The sequence below is a fragment of the Pocillopora verrucosa genome, chromosome 11 (assembly GCF_036669915.1).
Source record: "Pocillopora verrucosa isolate sample1 chromosome 11, ASM3666991v2, whole genome shotgun sequence".
In the NCBI taxonomy this organism is placed as follows: Eukaryota; Metazoa; Cnidaria; class Anthozoa; order Scleractinia; family Pocilloporidae; genus Pocillopora; species Pocillopora verrucosa.
In genome coordinates this window covers 18,494,166-18,510,683 of record NC_089322.1, presented here as the reverse complement: position 1 = coordinate 18,510,683, position 16,518 = coordinate 18,494,166, and the positions used below count along the sequence as shown (strand labels likewise).

General features: G+C 39.4%; 2 protein-coding genes and 1 pseudogene across 3 annotated transcripts; 2 read left to right on the top strand and 1 right to left on the bottom strand.

Moving 5' to 3' along the window:
- Positions 1-418: 418 nt before the first annotated feature.
- On the bottom strand, positions 419-4,688 carry LOC131777183 (metabotropic glutamate receptor 2-like; annotated as a pseudogene).
- A 6,571-nt stretch (positions 4,689-11,259) lies between these two features.
- LOC131777184 (uncharacterized protein KIAA1958-like) lies at positions 11,260-11,730 on the top strand. Its single transcript, XM_059093417.2, has one exon. The coding sequence runs from the start codon at positions 11,260-11,262 to the stop codon at positions 11,728-11,730; it is 471 nt and encodes a 156-aa protein (XP_058949400.2).
- A 2,401-nt stretch (positions 11,731-14,131) lies between these two features.
- Positions 14,132-16,165, top strand: LOC131777186 (mitochondrial fission regulator 2). 2 transcript variants are annotated; one of them, XM_066158676.1, is made up of 4 exons: positions 14,132-14,223; positions 14,298-14,426; positions 15,195-15,274; positions 15,517-16,165. In XM_066158676.1, exons 1-4 carry the CDS (start codon positions 14,145-14,147, stop codon positions 16,162-16,164), a joined length of 936 nt encoding a protein of 311 aa, XP_066014773.1. In that variant the 5' UTR covers positions 14,132-14,144; the 3' UTR covers position 16,165. The 2 variants fall into 2 exon arrangements, with proteins under 2 accessions (XP_066014773.1, XP_066014772.1); XM_066158675.1 differs by having other exon boundaries at positions 15,192-15,274.
- Positions 16,166-16,518: the final 353 nt, after the last annotated feature.

Below are 16,518 nucleotides of genomic sequence, written 5' to 3'. Positions count from 1 at the left end.
TGATTCTAGGACACCCAAAATAACCAATTTGCGATCTATATAAACGTCTCAAAAATGATGATTGTTGAAACTATGTATTAAATATACCTTACTTTTCTCATCAAAAAGAGACCACTTTTTGACGAGGAAAACAAAAGATTAATTATATATATTATTATAGTAACTATATATTTTCAATGTTTTGCAACGTTTTTGAAAACGGTTGTATATACACAAATATATATCATTTATTAAATTAATGTTCCAGTGTGTTTCAAAATTTCAATCGCTCGCCTGCGTTATGCAGGAAAACTATCAGATGCCTTCGTCATCGACTGTAGTCGTCACGCGATAGTGCGTGACAATTCTTTTCGCACCTGGAGTGACTTCTTATTTTTAAATAATCGAGTTGGCGCAATAGCATGCTTTAACCTATGTTTCCAAGAAACCAAAAATTTGCGCCACCATCTCAACCAATCAGATAACAAAACTACGGCATTCTCGTCGAGTTCCTCGCGTTTTCTTGCCCTTATGACAGCACGCGTTTATTTAGAGGCGGCTGCATGCTATCTTTTTGCTATTATTTCATTGGTTCCTGTTGATAACTTCCTGTGTTCTGATTGGTCGTTCTGATAAATTTGGTTTTGGTTTTTCCGACACTCAATCCTAAAACGTGTAAAAGGTTTTGCAGCAGGCTTAAGGCGCGAAAACAAAACGACCTCCATTAGAAGCTACCGAACAACGCTCTTACAGCACAGTTTCCAACTCTTTGTCTTCTTCGCAAAGAAGTTTATCATTTTCGGTGGTAAAGTCACTTTCTTCGCCATTTATTAGATCGTGACAGACACTTCCATTTGGCTGAGAGTATGGTCTTTTTAAAACGCCGCCCTTAATACCGCAGTTTTTCCGTTCATGAGCGCCTTGTTGGCTTTTTTCTGCTTATCTTCAGTATTCTTGGTCCTCATCACGCCCAAATCAAGAGTGCACTCTTCTTGAGAGAAGACACTAACGAGAGAAGGCAAACTAATGGATTCGCAGCTGTAGTAGCTTGGATTTCTCAATTTCTTCGCCGGCCTGTTATCATTTAAGTCTAACCCGTTCCTGGAAAAGCGTTTATCCTTAGCTTTTTGATTAAATATTCCTGACTTTCTCCTGCGTGTACTAGCGTCATTTTGATCGCTCGGGTTCTCTGGCAACGTCACCGTTTTGTGACCGTGGCTATTTTCAGAATTTTTCTTAGTTCTCTCGCCAGGTTGGTTTCTACCGTTCCTTGCCAAGTGCGCACGCAAAACTTCGATCAACAAATCTCGGTCTATGTGGGAGACTATAGAACCACAGTTTTGACAGGATAATCTGTTATTCGTAGACACTGTTTGTGTTTCTGGTTGACAATTATCCAGATTCGAAGCACAAGTGATAGGATTTTTACTTCCAGAATCACCGTCAGAAGTTTCACGTTCCTCTTCGTTGTGGTAATCATTTTGATTTTCAACGTCTAAAGGCAGAAAAACTTCATCTTCGCAGTAATTTTTTTCATCTTCCGCGTCTAAGCGATCATCTCTTTCTTGGAGTTCATAGAATTCCGTTTTCAGCCGTTCCAAACCCGCGCGAAGGTCTCGACTGTCTGAAGCACCACCAGCACACTCGTTACTGGCTCCGAATATTTCAAACTCGTTTCCTTCCTCGATCATTTCCATGGAGGAAAGCATGGCAGAAGGAGCCTGAAGACTACCCTTCGGCGAGATGGGAACAGCCTCGTTGGGCTTCGCTCGGGGCTCCGCTCAGGACTCCGCTCGAGGTTTGTTCGACCTCCTGAAAGCATGTCCGGACTGAGAGAAAAGGATCGGGTAGTTTTCTTGATTCTCGGCACTTCTTGGTGTTCTCCATTCTCGCCTTCGGTTAGTTCAATCGTTGGCAGTGAGTGAATTCGTGTTTTTCTTCCTTCTCTGGCCTTGTCACTGAAGCTGGAGTCTACACTCAAACGCCTCACAAAAGATGCTGAGGGAGAAATGGTTCCCAAACGTATTGTCGAGGAGCGAGGCTGCATGGGCACATTTTTTTCAGGCCTCCATAGAATTATGTACAACTTAGGTACAAACATGCAGCAAAGGGTTGAGGAACCGCCTATGATGAACACAAAACAGGTTATGGTAGTTCTGTAGATCCCTTTCGTTCCTATGTACGTTGGAATGAAAATTATTACAACTATACACGTTATCACCATGGTGAAGGTGATAAACTTGGCCTCGTTGTAGTTCTCGGGTAATTTCCGCGTGCGGAATGCTTGATACGTGCAAGTCAAGGCCAGCCCCATGTTGTACACCCACCAAATCGCTGTACAAATGTCAGGCAGCTCTTTACACTGTTTCAAAACTTCTTTCTTAGATTCGGAGATCACCAATTTGCTTCCAGTCTCGTTGAAGACCACGCATCCTCCTCCGATAAGACATTCCACCACCGCTAGGCACAGCACCATCAACACTTGCCATTTTTGGACAGAAAACTTGGAGTCCCTGTTTCGAAAGCTTGCGATTGAAAATACGTGATATGCGATTCGTCTTGGTGAGGAGTGTCCCAGCTATCAGCGCGGGGGATAGACCTGTGACAAACGGAATTGCTCTGCAGACCTGGTCTGTTAGATTGACAAGAAAAACGATGGGTGTCGCGTAACACCACGCGATACCAAAAAGCAGAATGTAACACAGCTCTTTGCTGGACGCTCGCACAACAGGTGTCCCACGGTAGACATAGTACACTGCAAAGGTGTAAATTACCGACAGGATGCCAGCACCTGATATACAGATAATTATCACACCTAACGTATCATTCCAGTGTAAAGACGTGGGTTGTATGGGCTCACAGCGCGAATGGTTATTACTTGCGCGATATCCTCGAGGGCATGCGGTGCAGTCGTCCATGTTGGTTTGATTCGTAATAGTGTTACCGCTACACAGTCGACATTCCCAGCAACACTTTGCGTGATTCTTCTCGGGATTTTTGTGATAACCAGGCGGACAGTCCTTGCTGCATGTCGAGAAAGGAATACCTTCTTGTGTGAAGTTCTTCAGATTTTTGTTAACCATGTCAATGACTGTCGTGTCCAGATCGAGACAGGAACTCATAGACAGATTAGCGCCGAGAATGTCACATTCCTTCCCACCCCATTTACCAGCTTTTATGACATCGTAATTGCCATCCTCAAGCCCTAAATGACGAATATCGTACACTCCAATTGCATCCCCAAGATAGTCGAACGAAAATTGTTCCCTCGACTTGCCAGGAAATTTCACGTCTTCCAAGAACTCCAGAAATTTTCGTTGTTTAAGATTCTTGATTTTCTTGGAGCAATCTTGGTAAGGTTGACAACCGAGCATGTTATGTAGTGCGTAGGCGATCGCTAGGACTGCATCCATCACGTACTGCGCTTTAGGATAATGTTTAAATGTGTCCCGGTAAAAAGCTGGGTTATGCGCAACTTTCATATACTCATATTCACGCATCCAAGGATTTCGCTTCTTCTTTTGTCTGTGAAACTCGTAAAGTACTTGTCAAATTCTTCAATATGCACAACTTCTGGCACGACACCAAACATTCCGCGTAGAATGTCCTCGTTGCCCTTCAGGACTTGCTTTGAGTCTGCCCAAGCGTCAGAACCTATCCAAACATACTTTTCTTTCGACATTAATCTGTGCTGGCGAACTTTGTCAATTAAAATGTTCGCGTCGTGCAGCTGCGCAAAGAGAATCACAACCTTAGCCTTGGAGTTTGCAAGCATCTTCTGAAATATTTCTTCGAATTCTGCATCTGTGGAGCGTTTTGTGAATCGCTCATCCACTGGAATACAAACATCGTAGCTATCGCCGAAGCTGTCAAGCGCTCTTTTAAAGGCCTCGATACCAGATCGGCCGTACTCGCTCTCTGAAGCCAAAGTTATCACGTAGTTCCACTTCATCTTTCGAACAAGATCCGCCATCACTTTCGCTTGTAACATATCATTAGGCACAGTTCTCAAGAAGTAACCAAATCGTACCTTATTACTCAGCAAACTACTTGTCGATGCGTAGCTCACCATAGGCACGTAAAACAATCCACAGAGATTTGTAACCGCCATTGATACTCCACTGTAAGCTGCACCAACCACAGCGATGGTTTGAAACTTTTCCTTTTCATAACTTGAGCTGCACTGATCCTTAGCATGAGCGTTGCGAATAAACGAGAAATTCAGTGATTCTCGAACGGCGTAATCAGCGCTGCCACACGTATCCTTTATGTCCATGCCAATGGTTATATTTGGTAGCACCACATCCTTAAGTGGCCCTTCATTTAGCATGTCCATTGTAAAAAGCATCGCTTCCACCGCTTCAAAACCTCTAGTGTTGAGTCTTCCTTGGCAAGTAAAAGAATTCGGGTTCTGTTGTTCTTCGGCCTCCGTGGGCGAAAAGTGAACGGGCGATAAACCACCGATCACGAAATCTCCTTTAGTGAAGGCATAGCTGAGGCTCTCAGTTTTTTCTTTTGTGTTTTGAGCGAAGATAAGCCGACAAAGCCAACAAAAAAGGCATACAGTCATCAGCACGTTCAATTTTTTCTTCATTGTAGGCGCCTCACGAGATGAAATGAAATGAAATTTGTTCCTAAGACACCATCTTATCCAGTTTGGTTGACAATCATCCAGCTCGGTTTTGAATGTTGAAACAGAGGAACTCAGGCCCTGAAAACTAAAACAAAAATATGGAAATGCAATAAACTGGAGATACAGATGTCATACCCTGCTCAAAAGGCTCTCATAAACAACGACAGAAAGGTTATTAGAGAAGCTAGGCAGAGATTGGTTGCAGGACAATAGGGGGCTTCAACATTTCAAAAAAAGACCATTCTTAGCAATTCCCACAGGAAACTACAATCCAATTCGACGACATACTTCGAAGTATTAAACTAAACCAAAGATACTAATGGTACTAAGTTGTAAACAAAAAAGAAATCTTTTCGTAAATTGGCTAAAAGAAAGCTAGGCGCGCATCCTCGACTAAGAAAGAAAAGTCGATCGAGTTTTAGCCGATTGAGAGACAATTGAATTTAGCTGACAAGCTTCTCTTAAGAGGCTTTGTTTGACCGATTTGTATTGCAGGCAATTTTGTATTGTTTTCTCTTATTGTGTTGTTCGTTTGCGATTATAATTAACGGGAGTAACTGATATGATTACTATACAGAAGTTTCTCTCAGAAGTGAAAACTGTTGTCTTGAGTACAAAGCTCTAAAATAGTGAATACGTGAGCTTGATGTTTTGGAACAAAAGTTATCTTCTACCTTAAGTGGGATTCTTGGTTGCTTTGGTGCTTCACTAGGGGCTAAAAAAATAGCATAATCTGGGATCAGAAGATCTTTATCAGCTTTATCTTCCAATCTTGACACAAGGTAAAATTGACTTTACGGATGTAGTCATCGAAGGTTCATCACAGAAGTACTACGAAACATTTTCTCCTCATCTATAAAAATCCAAATCCGCACAATTTGGCAGACTCGATGCATTTTGACAATGCCTAAGACATTAAGAGTACTGTGGTACGTGACAACATAAAGTTGAATCCTTTTTGTCTCTTTGCATTATTACGCAAGGAAATTAGCCACTTCTATTTTGTTTATAAGAATTTGCGGATTAAAATAACTTTTAAGGAGCCTGTGCAACATCACAGTTGCTGTGACAACGAGTCACACTGCACAATTGCCGTGTAACGCGACTAAAATTGGTCTCAAAACTGAAAGAATATTCCTCATGCTCATGTTTTGTTGGAGCTTTTATTACTATTATACAAGAGAGCCGTGTGGTCGTTTGTCAACATCAAATGGGGCTAAAGGCGTAACAATTGTTTAAGTTTCGTCTAACAGAAGCAATTTGTCGCACGACTGTTGGGTGAATTTTTAACCTATTTATATTCACTCCAACCCACGTTTAACATTTTTCACCGGCGCAACTTTCAACAGCGTTCAAGCGCTTTCAAAGCAAACTTCTTCAAACATTATGGCACACTAAGGTTACACTACACAAGGTTGCACTCGGCTGGGAGCCATGAAGCGTGCTTTGGATGAAACCATGATGTCGTTTCTATTGCTTCGAAAAAATCCAGGCATTTATATATTGTCCACAGGACGACTGCGAAAAAGTACGAGGTTTTTGTTCAACTTATATTAATGAGCACAGAGCCAAAATGTGGTGTTACGGAGCACCAAGAGCCAGCACTCTTCTACACTTGTGTTTGACTGATATACAAAAACACCATTTCGAGTCCGCTTCGATTAGAGACTAAAACGATCAAGTCGTTTTGGTTCCTAATCTTAGCAGAAAATACGTGGCAATTTTAACGGTGCCAACTTGACTCGACATTAAAAACAACGAGTGCAGGCGAAAAGTGGGTCTCACGAAACATCACTCCCGAGTCGTCAATTAACATGGAGATCTTAAGTATTAGCTAATCATTTCCTTCCGTTATCTTATCGTGATGTATTGATAACTGTTAAGTGCGTTCTAAGTTCAACGAATTTTAAAACGACGAGTGATCTGGAATAATGATATTGGAAAGAGAGGAAAAATGTATATACATATATGTGTATATATATATATATATATATATATATATATATATATATATAAAGTATTTCTATAGCGCACAACTCCAATAACTCGTTCATGGTTCTCCGCAAGAGACGAATGCAAGAAATGCATAAACATTTTTAAAAAACTTTTTAAAAGGAGCAGTCTTCAAAACTTGCTTTTTGAAATGTCAGAAGACGAATTACTGCAAATCGAAAGCGGCACAGAATTTCACATTCCGTGAAAGATCGATCGCCATGAACTCGTATCTTCGAGGATGGTTCAAAAGGGCATTGTTGTTAAAAGATCGTGAAGAATTCTAGCTCTCGCAACAGATAAGCTTTAAACTTTCACGAAAAGAGAGATCTGTAGAGAAAAATAAGAATCTTACCTAGCCAGCTTGTGTTGCATGCAGGAATCTCCATTTTCCAGGTGCGATTTGGAAAAATAAGAGAGGCTAAAATTTGGTAGAAGAGGAAAATTACGAAACACCTTTCGTGCCTTGGAAGCGATATGACCTTAATCTCTTAATTATCGGAAGACAATAACTTATATGACTGATTAAACTGTTTTGTTCTCTATTCAATATAGACTCGCTTGTATGATAATTACATATCTCGCCAAATCATTTAATCAAGCGTCTGTTTTACCAAAATTTGCTGCATGAGAAATTTGCATGTTTCTCATTTTATTACAAACTGAGATTAAAATATTTAAATATACTTTTTTTTTGTTTAGAAATGTCATATCGATTTTTAAATGATTGTTCAAAAAGTGACTGAAACTCGTGGTCGGTGCAGTTCTAGAGAACTTTTACTACTTGCTGTCAGACATTTCGCAATTTCCTTTAATCGGTGATAATCCGTACTTTTCAATATTTAATGCTAAGTATTTCGCCATAGTTGTTAGCCCCAGACGTGAATATCATGTGCGGACCTGGAGGCAAGGCATAATTCAGTGAAAACTACAACAACAACATAAAAAGAAAAAAAAAAAAAGCTATTCACACACGCACAGAAAAGCCGTTCTGCTTCATAAATTTCAAGAGCAGGTTTTTACACTGGGATATCGCTTCCTACTATTTCAAGCTCCTGTCCAGTCCCTCCCCTTCTACGCGCTTCATTCATCCCTAACCTTAACTACAGTTACAATTGTCTCATTATCACACAATAATGAAAATGAAGAGTAATTGACCGCTCTAAATAACCTTGATTAGTTAAAAAAAAAAGGGGCACGTTGCGGGTAAATTTTGTAATTTTGCAGTTAATAGTCGGTATTTAAAACAAAGAGCTTACAATGTATGTATATAAGTACGCTCAATAAAACTGAGGTAAACGAAGTTTAGCCAAAACAACTGAAGACTGAGTACGTGCTGCTACTAACAATGAACTTCAAGAGTCTTTCTGTCATTGCTTGAATCTCAACTCACCTGCGAATCATTACGTTACTTGAACTAATAACTGTTGGTGCTAAGATAGTGCTTTAATTTGCGCCAAAGAGGATATCTTTATTTATTGAATTCCAAATCACAGGGCCTTGGAAAAGGATACTAAATTTACCATTATTAGTTCTTATCTTTCGAAGGTCATGATAGGTCCGTTCAACGACATGTCTTGAGTTATGACCATAAATAAGCCCACACACAAGAAGGTACTTCGAGCAAATACTTTGATTGAAAAAACTTTACGCCTTTCCTAAGCTGATGCATATTATAACGATAGAGAGAGGCAAAGGAAACGGGTAAACCCTCAGCTGAACGACCAAGAACAACATTTATTTCGAGTTTTAGAGCAATTTCAAACACAAAATACCACAGTTTTCTTAATCTTCATCTATACCTTAACAACTGAAACAAGAGACCATGAATGATCCTCTCGTGGGTGAAATCAAAAAATATTCATTGATATTTACTATATATCTGTCAGCAGTCGTGAGCAAGATGAGGCAAACCCTTTGTTCTGGTTGGCTACCCGTAAGGGCAAGATGAGCCATCTTGCTAGCTCGCTCAATAACGCATATATATTTCTCCCTTACATACCTCTTACCTGAAAAGGGTCCAGTTCTCCTTTTCAGGCAGAGAACCGCCCCTTCTCCTTCCTGGGGTTCTCCCTTTTGCTTCCTCGGAAGCCTAGTATAGTTTTTCAGTATCTACAGGTTATTTTGCGAGTCAACCGTGATTAGCTAGTTCACATTACCATTGTTTGAGGAAGGGGGTGGGGGGGGGGCGGATGTATTACAGTTTGAACTGTTCCTATTTACGTTCTTTCATTATACCTCTTAGCCGGTAACTTTTCATTTCATCAAGAGAGAGGGGGGGAGGGGCAAAATAATTTTGGTGAGAATCACATGGTTTTCAGAGGGAACGGAGTGGGGATCAGTCGTCGCTAACAGAGTATAGAGAATAATATTTGAATTAAAATTCAAGCCATGTTTATCACCCATTGTCAATGTTAGTAGTTTTTCGAGCGAGTTTTTGTACATCAAGTGGTCAATTGTGGCGAAAAGGGGCATCTTTTATCATTTTTTTTTATAATTTTACACCTTTTCTGTGGAATCTATATTAAGCGGTCAACCCACCATCCCCTGACTGTATCGTCGTTTAAAGATTCGTTAATCCTGAATTTGTCTGCATCTCAGATAAATTAAGGCCTGGGTGATTAATGACTTTCTAATGACCAACAACACATAATTTTCACGCAGGCCTCGAAAACTAATTTTTAAAATCTCTCCGGGCTTGCCATGACCCGGACGAACTCTATGACCGTCCGCAATCCGGGCGGCAAACATTTTCATCAATACGTATTTAATAAAGCTGTGCGGCAAACATTGTAATCTTACCTCGACTTAAAAGCAGACTTAAAAGATGTTTCGTTAAACTTGTTTCCTCGAAGTATTTAAGCTTACAAATTTTGACTGAGCTTTACAAGCCAATTTTTCAGGGCTTTCCACCCTTAGAATATCAGGTTTTTAAATTATATGGAAGGAAGAAAGCAATTACGGAGATAGATTCATCGCTTCGCACACGCGAAGTACGTGTTGGTATCTTTATTATCTTCCTCAAATTACAAACTTCACGCGCGTGTCGTGGGGCTGCTAAAAACCACGCTGGGGGTCCCAGCTGACCACTGACCCAGGCCTTAATTTACACGAGATGTTGGATGGTTAGTGTTCTTATGTTTGTGTTTTTTTGTCTCCTACACTACATGGCCATGCGCTTGGTGACTTTTCTCATATACTTAAAAAGAAGTGAAGAATGATGTGAACTGATAAACATTCCCGCGAGCGGATTTTTAACTATAACTTTCCGAACGGTTTCGAAGGCGTAACGTTGATGATACGTGGTTCCTGATTGGACGTATCGTTTTTCTCACACGTGAAAAGTGTGATACGCGCCATTTGATTGGCTCTCGGCTTTTTCCACCGGCTTGTGAATGGAAATTAATTTCGCTCCTTTCCAGTGTATAAATTTCAGTGTGTATATAATGAACAAGATTGCGAAATTGGGAGAATCTCTTGCACTTGCGCACAACTTAAACTTACATCCTCGCGTCAAATCTTCCTTAAAAGGCAACAGGATTGCATCATAAAATCTTCTTCAATCGACCAATTCAGCTGGTCTGATGTTTTTTTTTTTTCTCAGAAAGAACCAATAAATAAGACGAATTAAACTATTCTCTGACGAAAAAAAAATCGGAAATAGATATACTCTTTTTAATAAGCGCATGTCTTTCTTCGTCTCCGTATTTTTAGATCCACACACACTCATACATAAAATTTATTTCTTCTCGAATGCTAGATTAGCTATGTAAAATTAGCTAATATCTTCGAGAAATAAAAAGTTAACAACAACAAAATAATGTCAAAAATGTATCATTTAAGATCTGTTACTATGATTTTAACAAATTTTTTGCTAGGCTAGCGTATCAACGAGCGGTTACCTCATCAGAAAATCTTCATCATCATTGTCTAGCATTTCATTTCTGATTTTTTAGTATAACATGCAAGATTTCGTGCGCTCATATTGGAACTATGATTTGTGCAATCTTGACGATGAATTGTTTATTTACTGATAAATTATCTTACCTGGTTTTAGTTGGGAACCAAACTCGGTGCCGTGTGAAATTTCCCCGAACTCAGACTGACAAAAATATAAATGTCAGAGCCCTATACAAAACGCTGTACTCCTTTTGGTAAATAAGATTCACAATTTGCCAAAGTATGACGTACTGAGAGAACACTATGACGTCTGAAGAACCACTTAACCAATTGCAAACCAAGCGAATCAACAAGAGTCGATTTTCCTAATTTGTATTGACCAAAATCAAGCAACTAAAAATAAATAAATGAATAAACGATAGCAATTTAAAGCGAATGTCTAACTAGATTTCTCATCTTGCGTCATTGTTTGAAATTGTAAATCAAATTTCAAATGTTATACAAGCCCGTGATAATAAAGCACAGCAGTATATATTTCATAGGTACTGAGATTTACCCACAAAAATCGTAGTGAATAAAATTCGTACTGATTCTAAATGTAGCCAATCAGGAGTACGAACGACAAAATTTCACCGTGAAAAATTATCGTTCGTCCAATCAGCAACGCGAACGACGAAATTTCACTAATGATGAATGAACGTACTGAAGAGAACGTTATGCGAGAGCCGTTGCACAAAACCCGCGCGCTTTGAAAAATGGCCGAGGGAAGGTTCGCTTCTGTTTACTCAGTTGAAGAATTCATTTTAGAACAAGAAGACAAAAATACCGCTCTAAAAACTGAAAGAGATGTAAGATTGCCTGAAAGATTTTTGAAAACGAAGGACGAAGACAGGAAAATTGAAGATATTCCAGCGGCTAAGTTGAATGAATTCATTAGTGAATTTATTATCTCCGTACGCACTAAAGATGGCAACGAGTACGAGCCGACTTCGCTTCGAAGTTTAATGGCCAGCTTCGAACGACATTTGAAGAAAAAGGGCTATTCTGCCAGCATAATCAACGACTTGGTCTTTGAGAAAACCAGAAAAGTTCTTCAATCCAAACAAAAGCAGCTAAAGAAGCAAGGAAAAGGGAATAAACCGAAAGCATCGGTAGCTTTGACAACCGAAGAGTTAAAGATATTGTACGAGAAGGGTTTGCTCGGTATGTGTAGTCCTATGAAATAAACACATTACAGCATGGAAAATGCTTTGTACGATTTTCATTCACTCGTTGATACGTATCAGAAAACTCGTGAATAAAAATCATACGCGCGCATTTTCCATGAAGTAATCTCTATGTCCCGTTAACGTTGAACCGTCCTGGATATAAGGGACAAGTAATTATTTTGTTGCCTTTGAGGGGGAATGAGGATATTGGTTACCTGGCCCCCCTCTTAGGCTCTGAAATATTTTTATGCCCCACCCCCCTTCCCCCTTCCCCCCCCCCCTCCCCTTGCAGTAATTAACAGTCAGTTTTCAATAGTCCCCCTATTATTTTCGGTTGGCGACGACTAATGCCTGTTCCTTACCCCCTCAAAACCACATGATTTCATGCACCTTCATCTCCTCTCCCGGCCTCAATTACATAATGGCGTTTCTTGACTCGGAAGGGTCTCTCTATGTTTCAGCCAGCCACTCACTCCCCTTCCCGGAGGTTAACTAATCCGTTGCATAAGCGTTGAAGGATTTTGAAGAAATCTGCACTGATCGTTTAGTTATTGGAAACACTGACGAGATCTCGGTTCAGTCTACCTATTTATTCTGATTATTCTATGGTGTTAATTGGCATTTTTGCGGCTAAATTATGCTAGCTAAGAACGGATTTATTTTGAGGCCAAAAGTAAAGTGAGCCTAGCAGGCTCCTTTTGGTAATGACAGAAAAAAAACAAGTGCCAGGTTTGAGTAAAATGAACATTTGCGAGAAGTCGACGCCTGACGTGCTCAAAAATAATTCTTCGTAATGTTTGTTCCAAACCGCAGATAAATTTTATTGTTTTCCTCGTTTGAGAAAAGCGGAAACCACCATGAAACAACCAGCTGATCCTTTAAAGGTAATATGTTTTAAAGTCTTTGTTTAGGAACGACAAGCGGCTTTTAATCGTTCAGTCGACCATGACAGAAAATCATGTGTTATCTCTTCCCAAATCACCTCAGGTACACTTTCGTTGGTTTTGAGAAAACTATCTTCACGCGGATCGCGATTATCTCTGACTGTTCATAATTGGGGAAGCAGACGGTATCCGGTGAGTGATTTTTTAAATATTAGAGTCTATTTACTCCTTAATTTTGGATGATAAAGTTTGTTTTTAACGAAAATACACCAACGAATTAAACGTTCCGAGAAAAATCAAGAAAACATCTTACTTTACCTTAAAACGTTTGAATAGTAATTATAAACTGACCAAGATCTAAATTTAACTACATTAGCGGTTATTGGTTTGGTAAGGGATAATACAAAAACGACTGATATCGTAATCACTGGAAATCTGGAATCTTTACTGGAAACAGCTGAAATTCTGCTCCTTTTTAAACATTGGATCCTTTTTCTCTTTTTTTTTAAAAATTTTTTGGCAGAGTCAAATGGGTTGTGGCTTTCGATAGACCATCTAAGGCTCAAGAAATCTTACTTCAGATAGAGTGTGTTACATCTTTTCTCGAATTTTTAGGTGGTGTAATTTGCGTCTCAAATCAGCGATTTAGTTTACAGTTGCAGAACTGATGTGAAAAATTATTCTTACGGTTACTAAAACGGTAACCTCGATCTTCGTGGAAACAAGTTCATTTTGATGGCAGAAACAAAATTTTGTTTGGATAGTCTTACCTTCAAAGTCAAGATATTCCCGCGTGCGTATGTCCCCACGAAACTAACCTTTTCGGTATCCAACGCCAAGCAGAATTTAACCGGCAACTTAGCTTGGATCGAACATGACAGGCGCACTTTGTTTAAGACTAATTTGACATAATTGCTGCATCTGGTTGCTTTCTCTTCAAAACAATAGACTCGGAGGGCAGGTTAGAACCCTATTAAGTGGTCAGTTCATGAATAAATTAGCTTGGTGCCCTTGTTGTGATGAATTTTTGTACCATTTTCAAAGCGATTTTTTTTTCTTTGTGGGCTCCGTTACTATAAACCACTCCTTACAACCATGAAAGTGACTTATTCCCAAAAACTATACCAGTTTACTCCACTTTTATGACATGTTTTAAAATTTCCAAGTGTAGATTGTCTGGTTGCCATAGGCAACCGTCTTTTATTGACGCTGTTATCCGGAATTAATTCAAAAGGGAAGCGAAAACATATCACTTTGTAACTAGAACAAAAATATGGAATTAATTTGAAGTAAATGAATTTAATTGCAACGTGAGACATGTGCAAAACCAGGCGTGAATGACGACTTGAGGCACATCTTTTTTGGATGGTAATTGGCTGAAAATATAAGCAAAAAACAAAATAAAACCTTTAAACTCAGTGAACCCAACTTGTGACCGCGTGAAAACTGGGTAAGAAGAACGCTAGTTGACTACGTGAGGAATTGGGAACGAATTTAATTAGTGACCAATCACACCTTAGAACCGGGATATTTGAAAGTGTACCCAACATGGCTGACGACCTAGAATCAATCGACCCCGGAGTGGAGAATAGTTATAACAAAAACCAGAGTGTTGTACGACAAGAAGGTAAAGGGAAAAACAGTTAAAACTTGGAGCTATCCTACAAGTCGTAATTCAAAGTTTTATTTGTTCCTTTTTAGCCCCTAGTTCTACGGAATATCCATGGCAAACAGAGTTGCAGATAACTCATGACCGCAGGAAAATTAACGACATTCTAGAGCGCAGAGGTGCAGAGATTCGAAATATCTACGAGCAGAGCCAGAATTCAGGTACTGCCTTTTCAACTGACGAGTTATTTCAAGATCGTGTTAGTTTTCTCTTGTTTAAATCCTTATTATTAAGTGTAAATACTTTTCAACGGCTGTTTCAATGGAATCACAGCTTCATAAACTTGGTCCTTCTTAGAGAAAGATGTTTTTAAGTCTTGTCACGAGCGTGAGGCAAAGAAAAATTCTGAGACCCCATGAGGAATCGAACCTCAGATCTTCGGATTCCGCGCTCCGATGCTCTACCGCTGAGCCACAGAGACTCCACGGTGAAAGAGGCTTATTACGAAGTTCATATGACACGCGTCCTGCTTGCTGCTAGGATCAACAATGTCGATCCCGTAATGTTTGGTCCTTCTTATGTCTCAGGGCCTGGTTTTTTATAGAGCGGACAATGATATCCAATGGGAAATGGCTATCTTAACAGAAAGTACTGCGCTATCCACTGAAGGGTGTTATCTTTCTCATGATGCGAATGACAAAGATGTCGAGGGAGCCCCAAAACACCATAGCTTGAAATTGTTTATTCTGTAACTCCTTAGAGTGATAAACATCTAATTTCTCCCAAAAGTTTCACCCGTGAATCAACCATTTAGGTCATGAGAATAAAGGAAATGATCACAGCCTAAAGCTCTTGATTGTTAGACAAATTCTCCCTATGAGTACCATTTTAGAAATGTATATAGAGAATATTATGGAGAATTTGCGTACTGACGTTGGGGTTTAAGAGTTAATCTCTGTTTTGTTTGTTTGTTTATCTTTTCACAGTAGATGACTGCCACCTCCTTAAGAGAGAATGGTTGGCCTTGGTAACAGAAAAAGATAAGAACCTTTGCAAACAAATTGATGAGGTAAATGATGTGCTTTGGAAACCAAATTTCGTCTTGTAATTCCCCTTTCCCACACCACATGACACTGTAGTTTTTTGAAGAACCTTACTCCTGTTATTCAGTACTTTTCATACTCTGCTTCTAGATATACTTATAAGTATCAGCCCTTGCAGTGAACTTATTACTAGTATAACATTTTGCCAAGATTCAGAAAGAATTAATCATCTTTTTTTATTTGTTATTTCACATTTCTTTTGAATTAGGAGAATGAACAGGCCAAGAGAAATCAAATCAAGCAACTTCATCAGGTTCTTGAATCTCTTGGAACATTTAACTTCAACAAACCAAATGAAGCCATTTTAAAGCGAAATCTGGCGAAGATGTACCATCAAATTGGCAAATACTGCAGCAGGAATAAGATAGATGTAACCATGAAAGACAGCAGTAATACTATTACGTCCTCAGACAGTCCTGATGAAAACATTCTTGTTGCCCCCCCTGCACCTCCACCCCCACCCCCTCCAATACTGATACCCCCTCCTCCTCCACCACCACCTCTGACCCCCCTTACAAGTATCAATGCAACACCACAAAATGATACCAAAAACCTTTCAAGGAAGAGAGGTGCCTTGACTGCAAGAAATATCTCAACAACCCCATGTGATCAAAGAAATGAAGAACTTCTTAAAAAGATAAGGGGTGGCTGTAGATCAGAGCTACGACGAACGTCATTTAAGCGTTCCCCTGGTGGTACACCATTTAAAAGGCAGAGGCGCGTTTCAGATAGCAATGCCTCTGATTTGATAACTGTAGCTTTAAAGAAAAAATTTCAAAATGTAACTTTCCAAAGCCCCAGAGAAAATGACTCTCCCAGATCTTTCACATCCTTCGAGGACTTGCAACAAAATTAATGTGTTATAAAAAAAAAATACCAAGTTTTTTTAATGTGAAAGCTGATAGGAAATACTTTATTACAATCGCCATATAGGGTTGATGTGATGCATACAAAGATACTGCACAAAAATTTGTATTGAATCATCAGTTTAAATGTTTAGATAGTTTATTTTTAATAATTTTTATAAACTTCATCGTTTGATTGTTTTTGTGAATACTTGTGACATCATGTGCTTCTCATTCCTCCTATTCTTGAGATGGATGTGTCCTTGCTTGTCCCTTTAATTCCCATAAGTGACCAAGACAGAATTTCTCCTTACAATATCAATACATTATCAACCGGATAAGTGATGAGAATAAAGAGAAATATC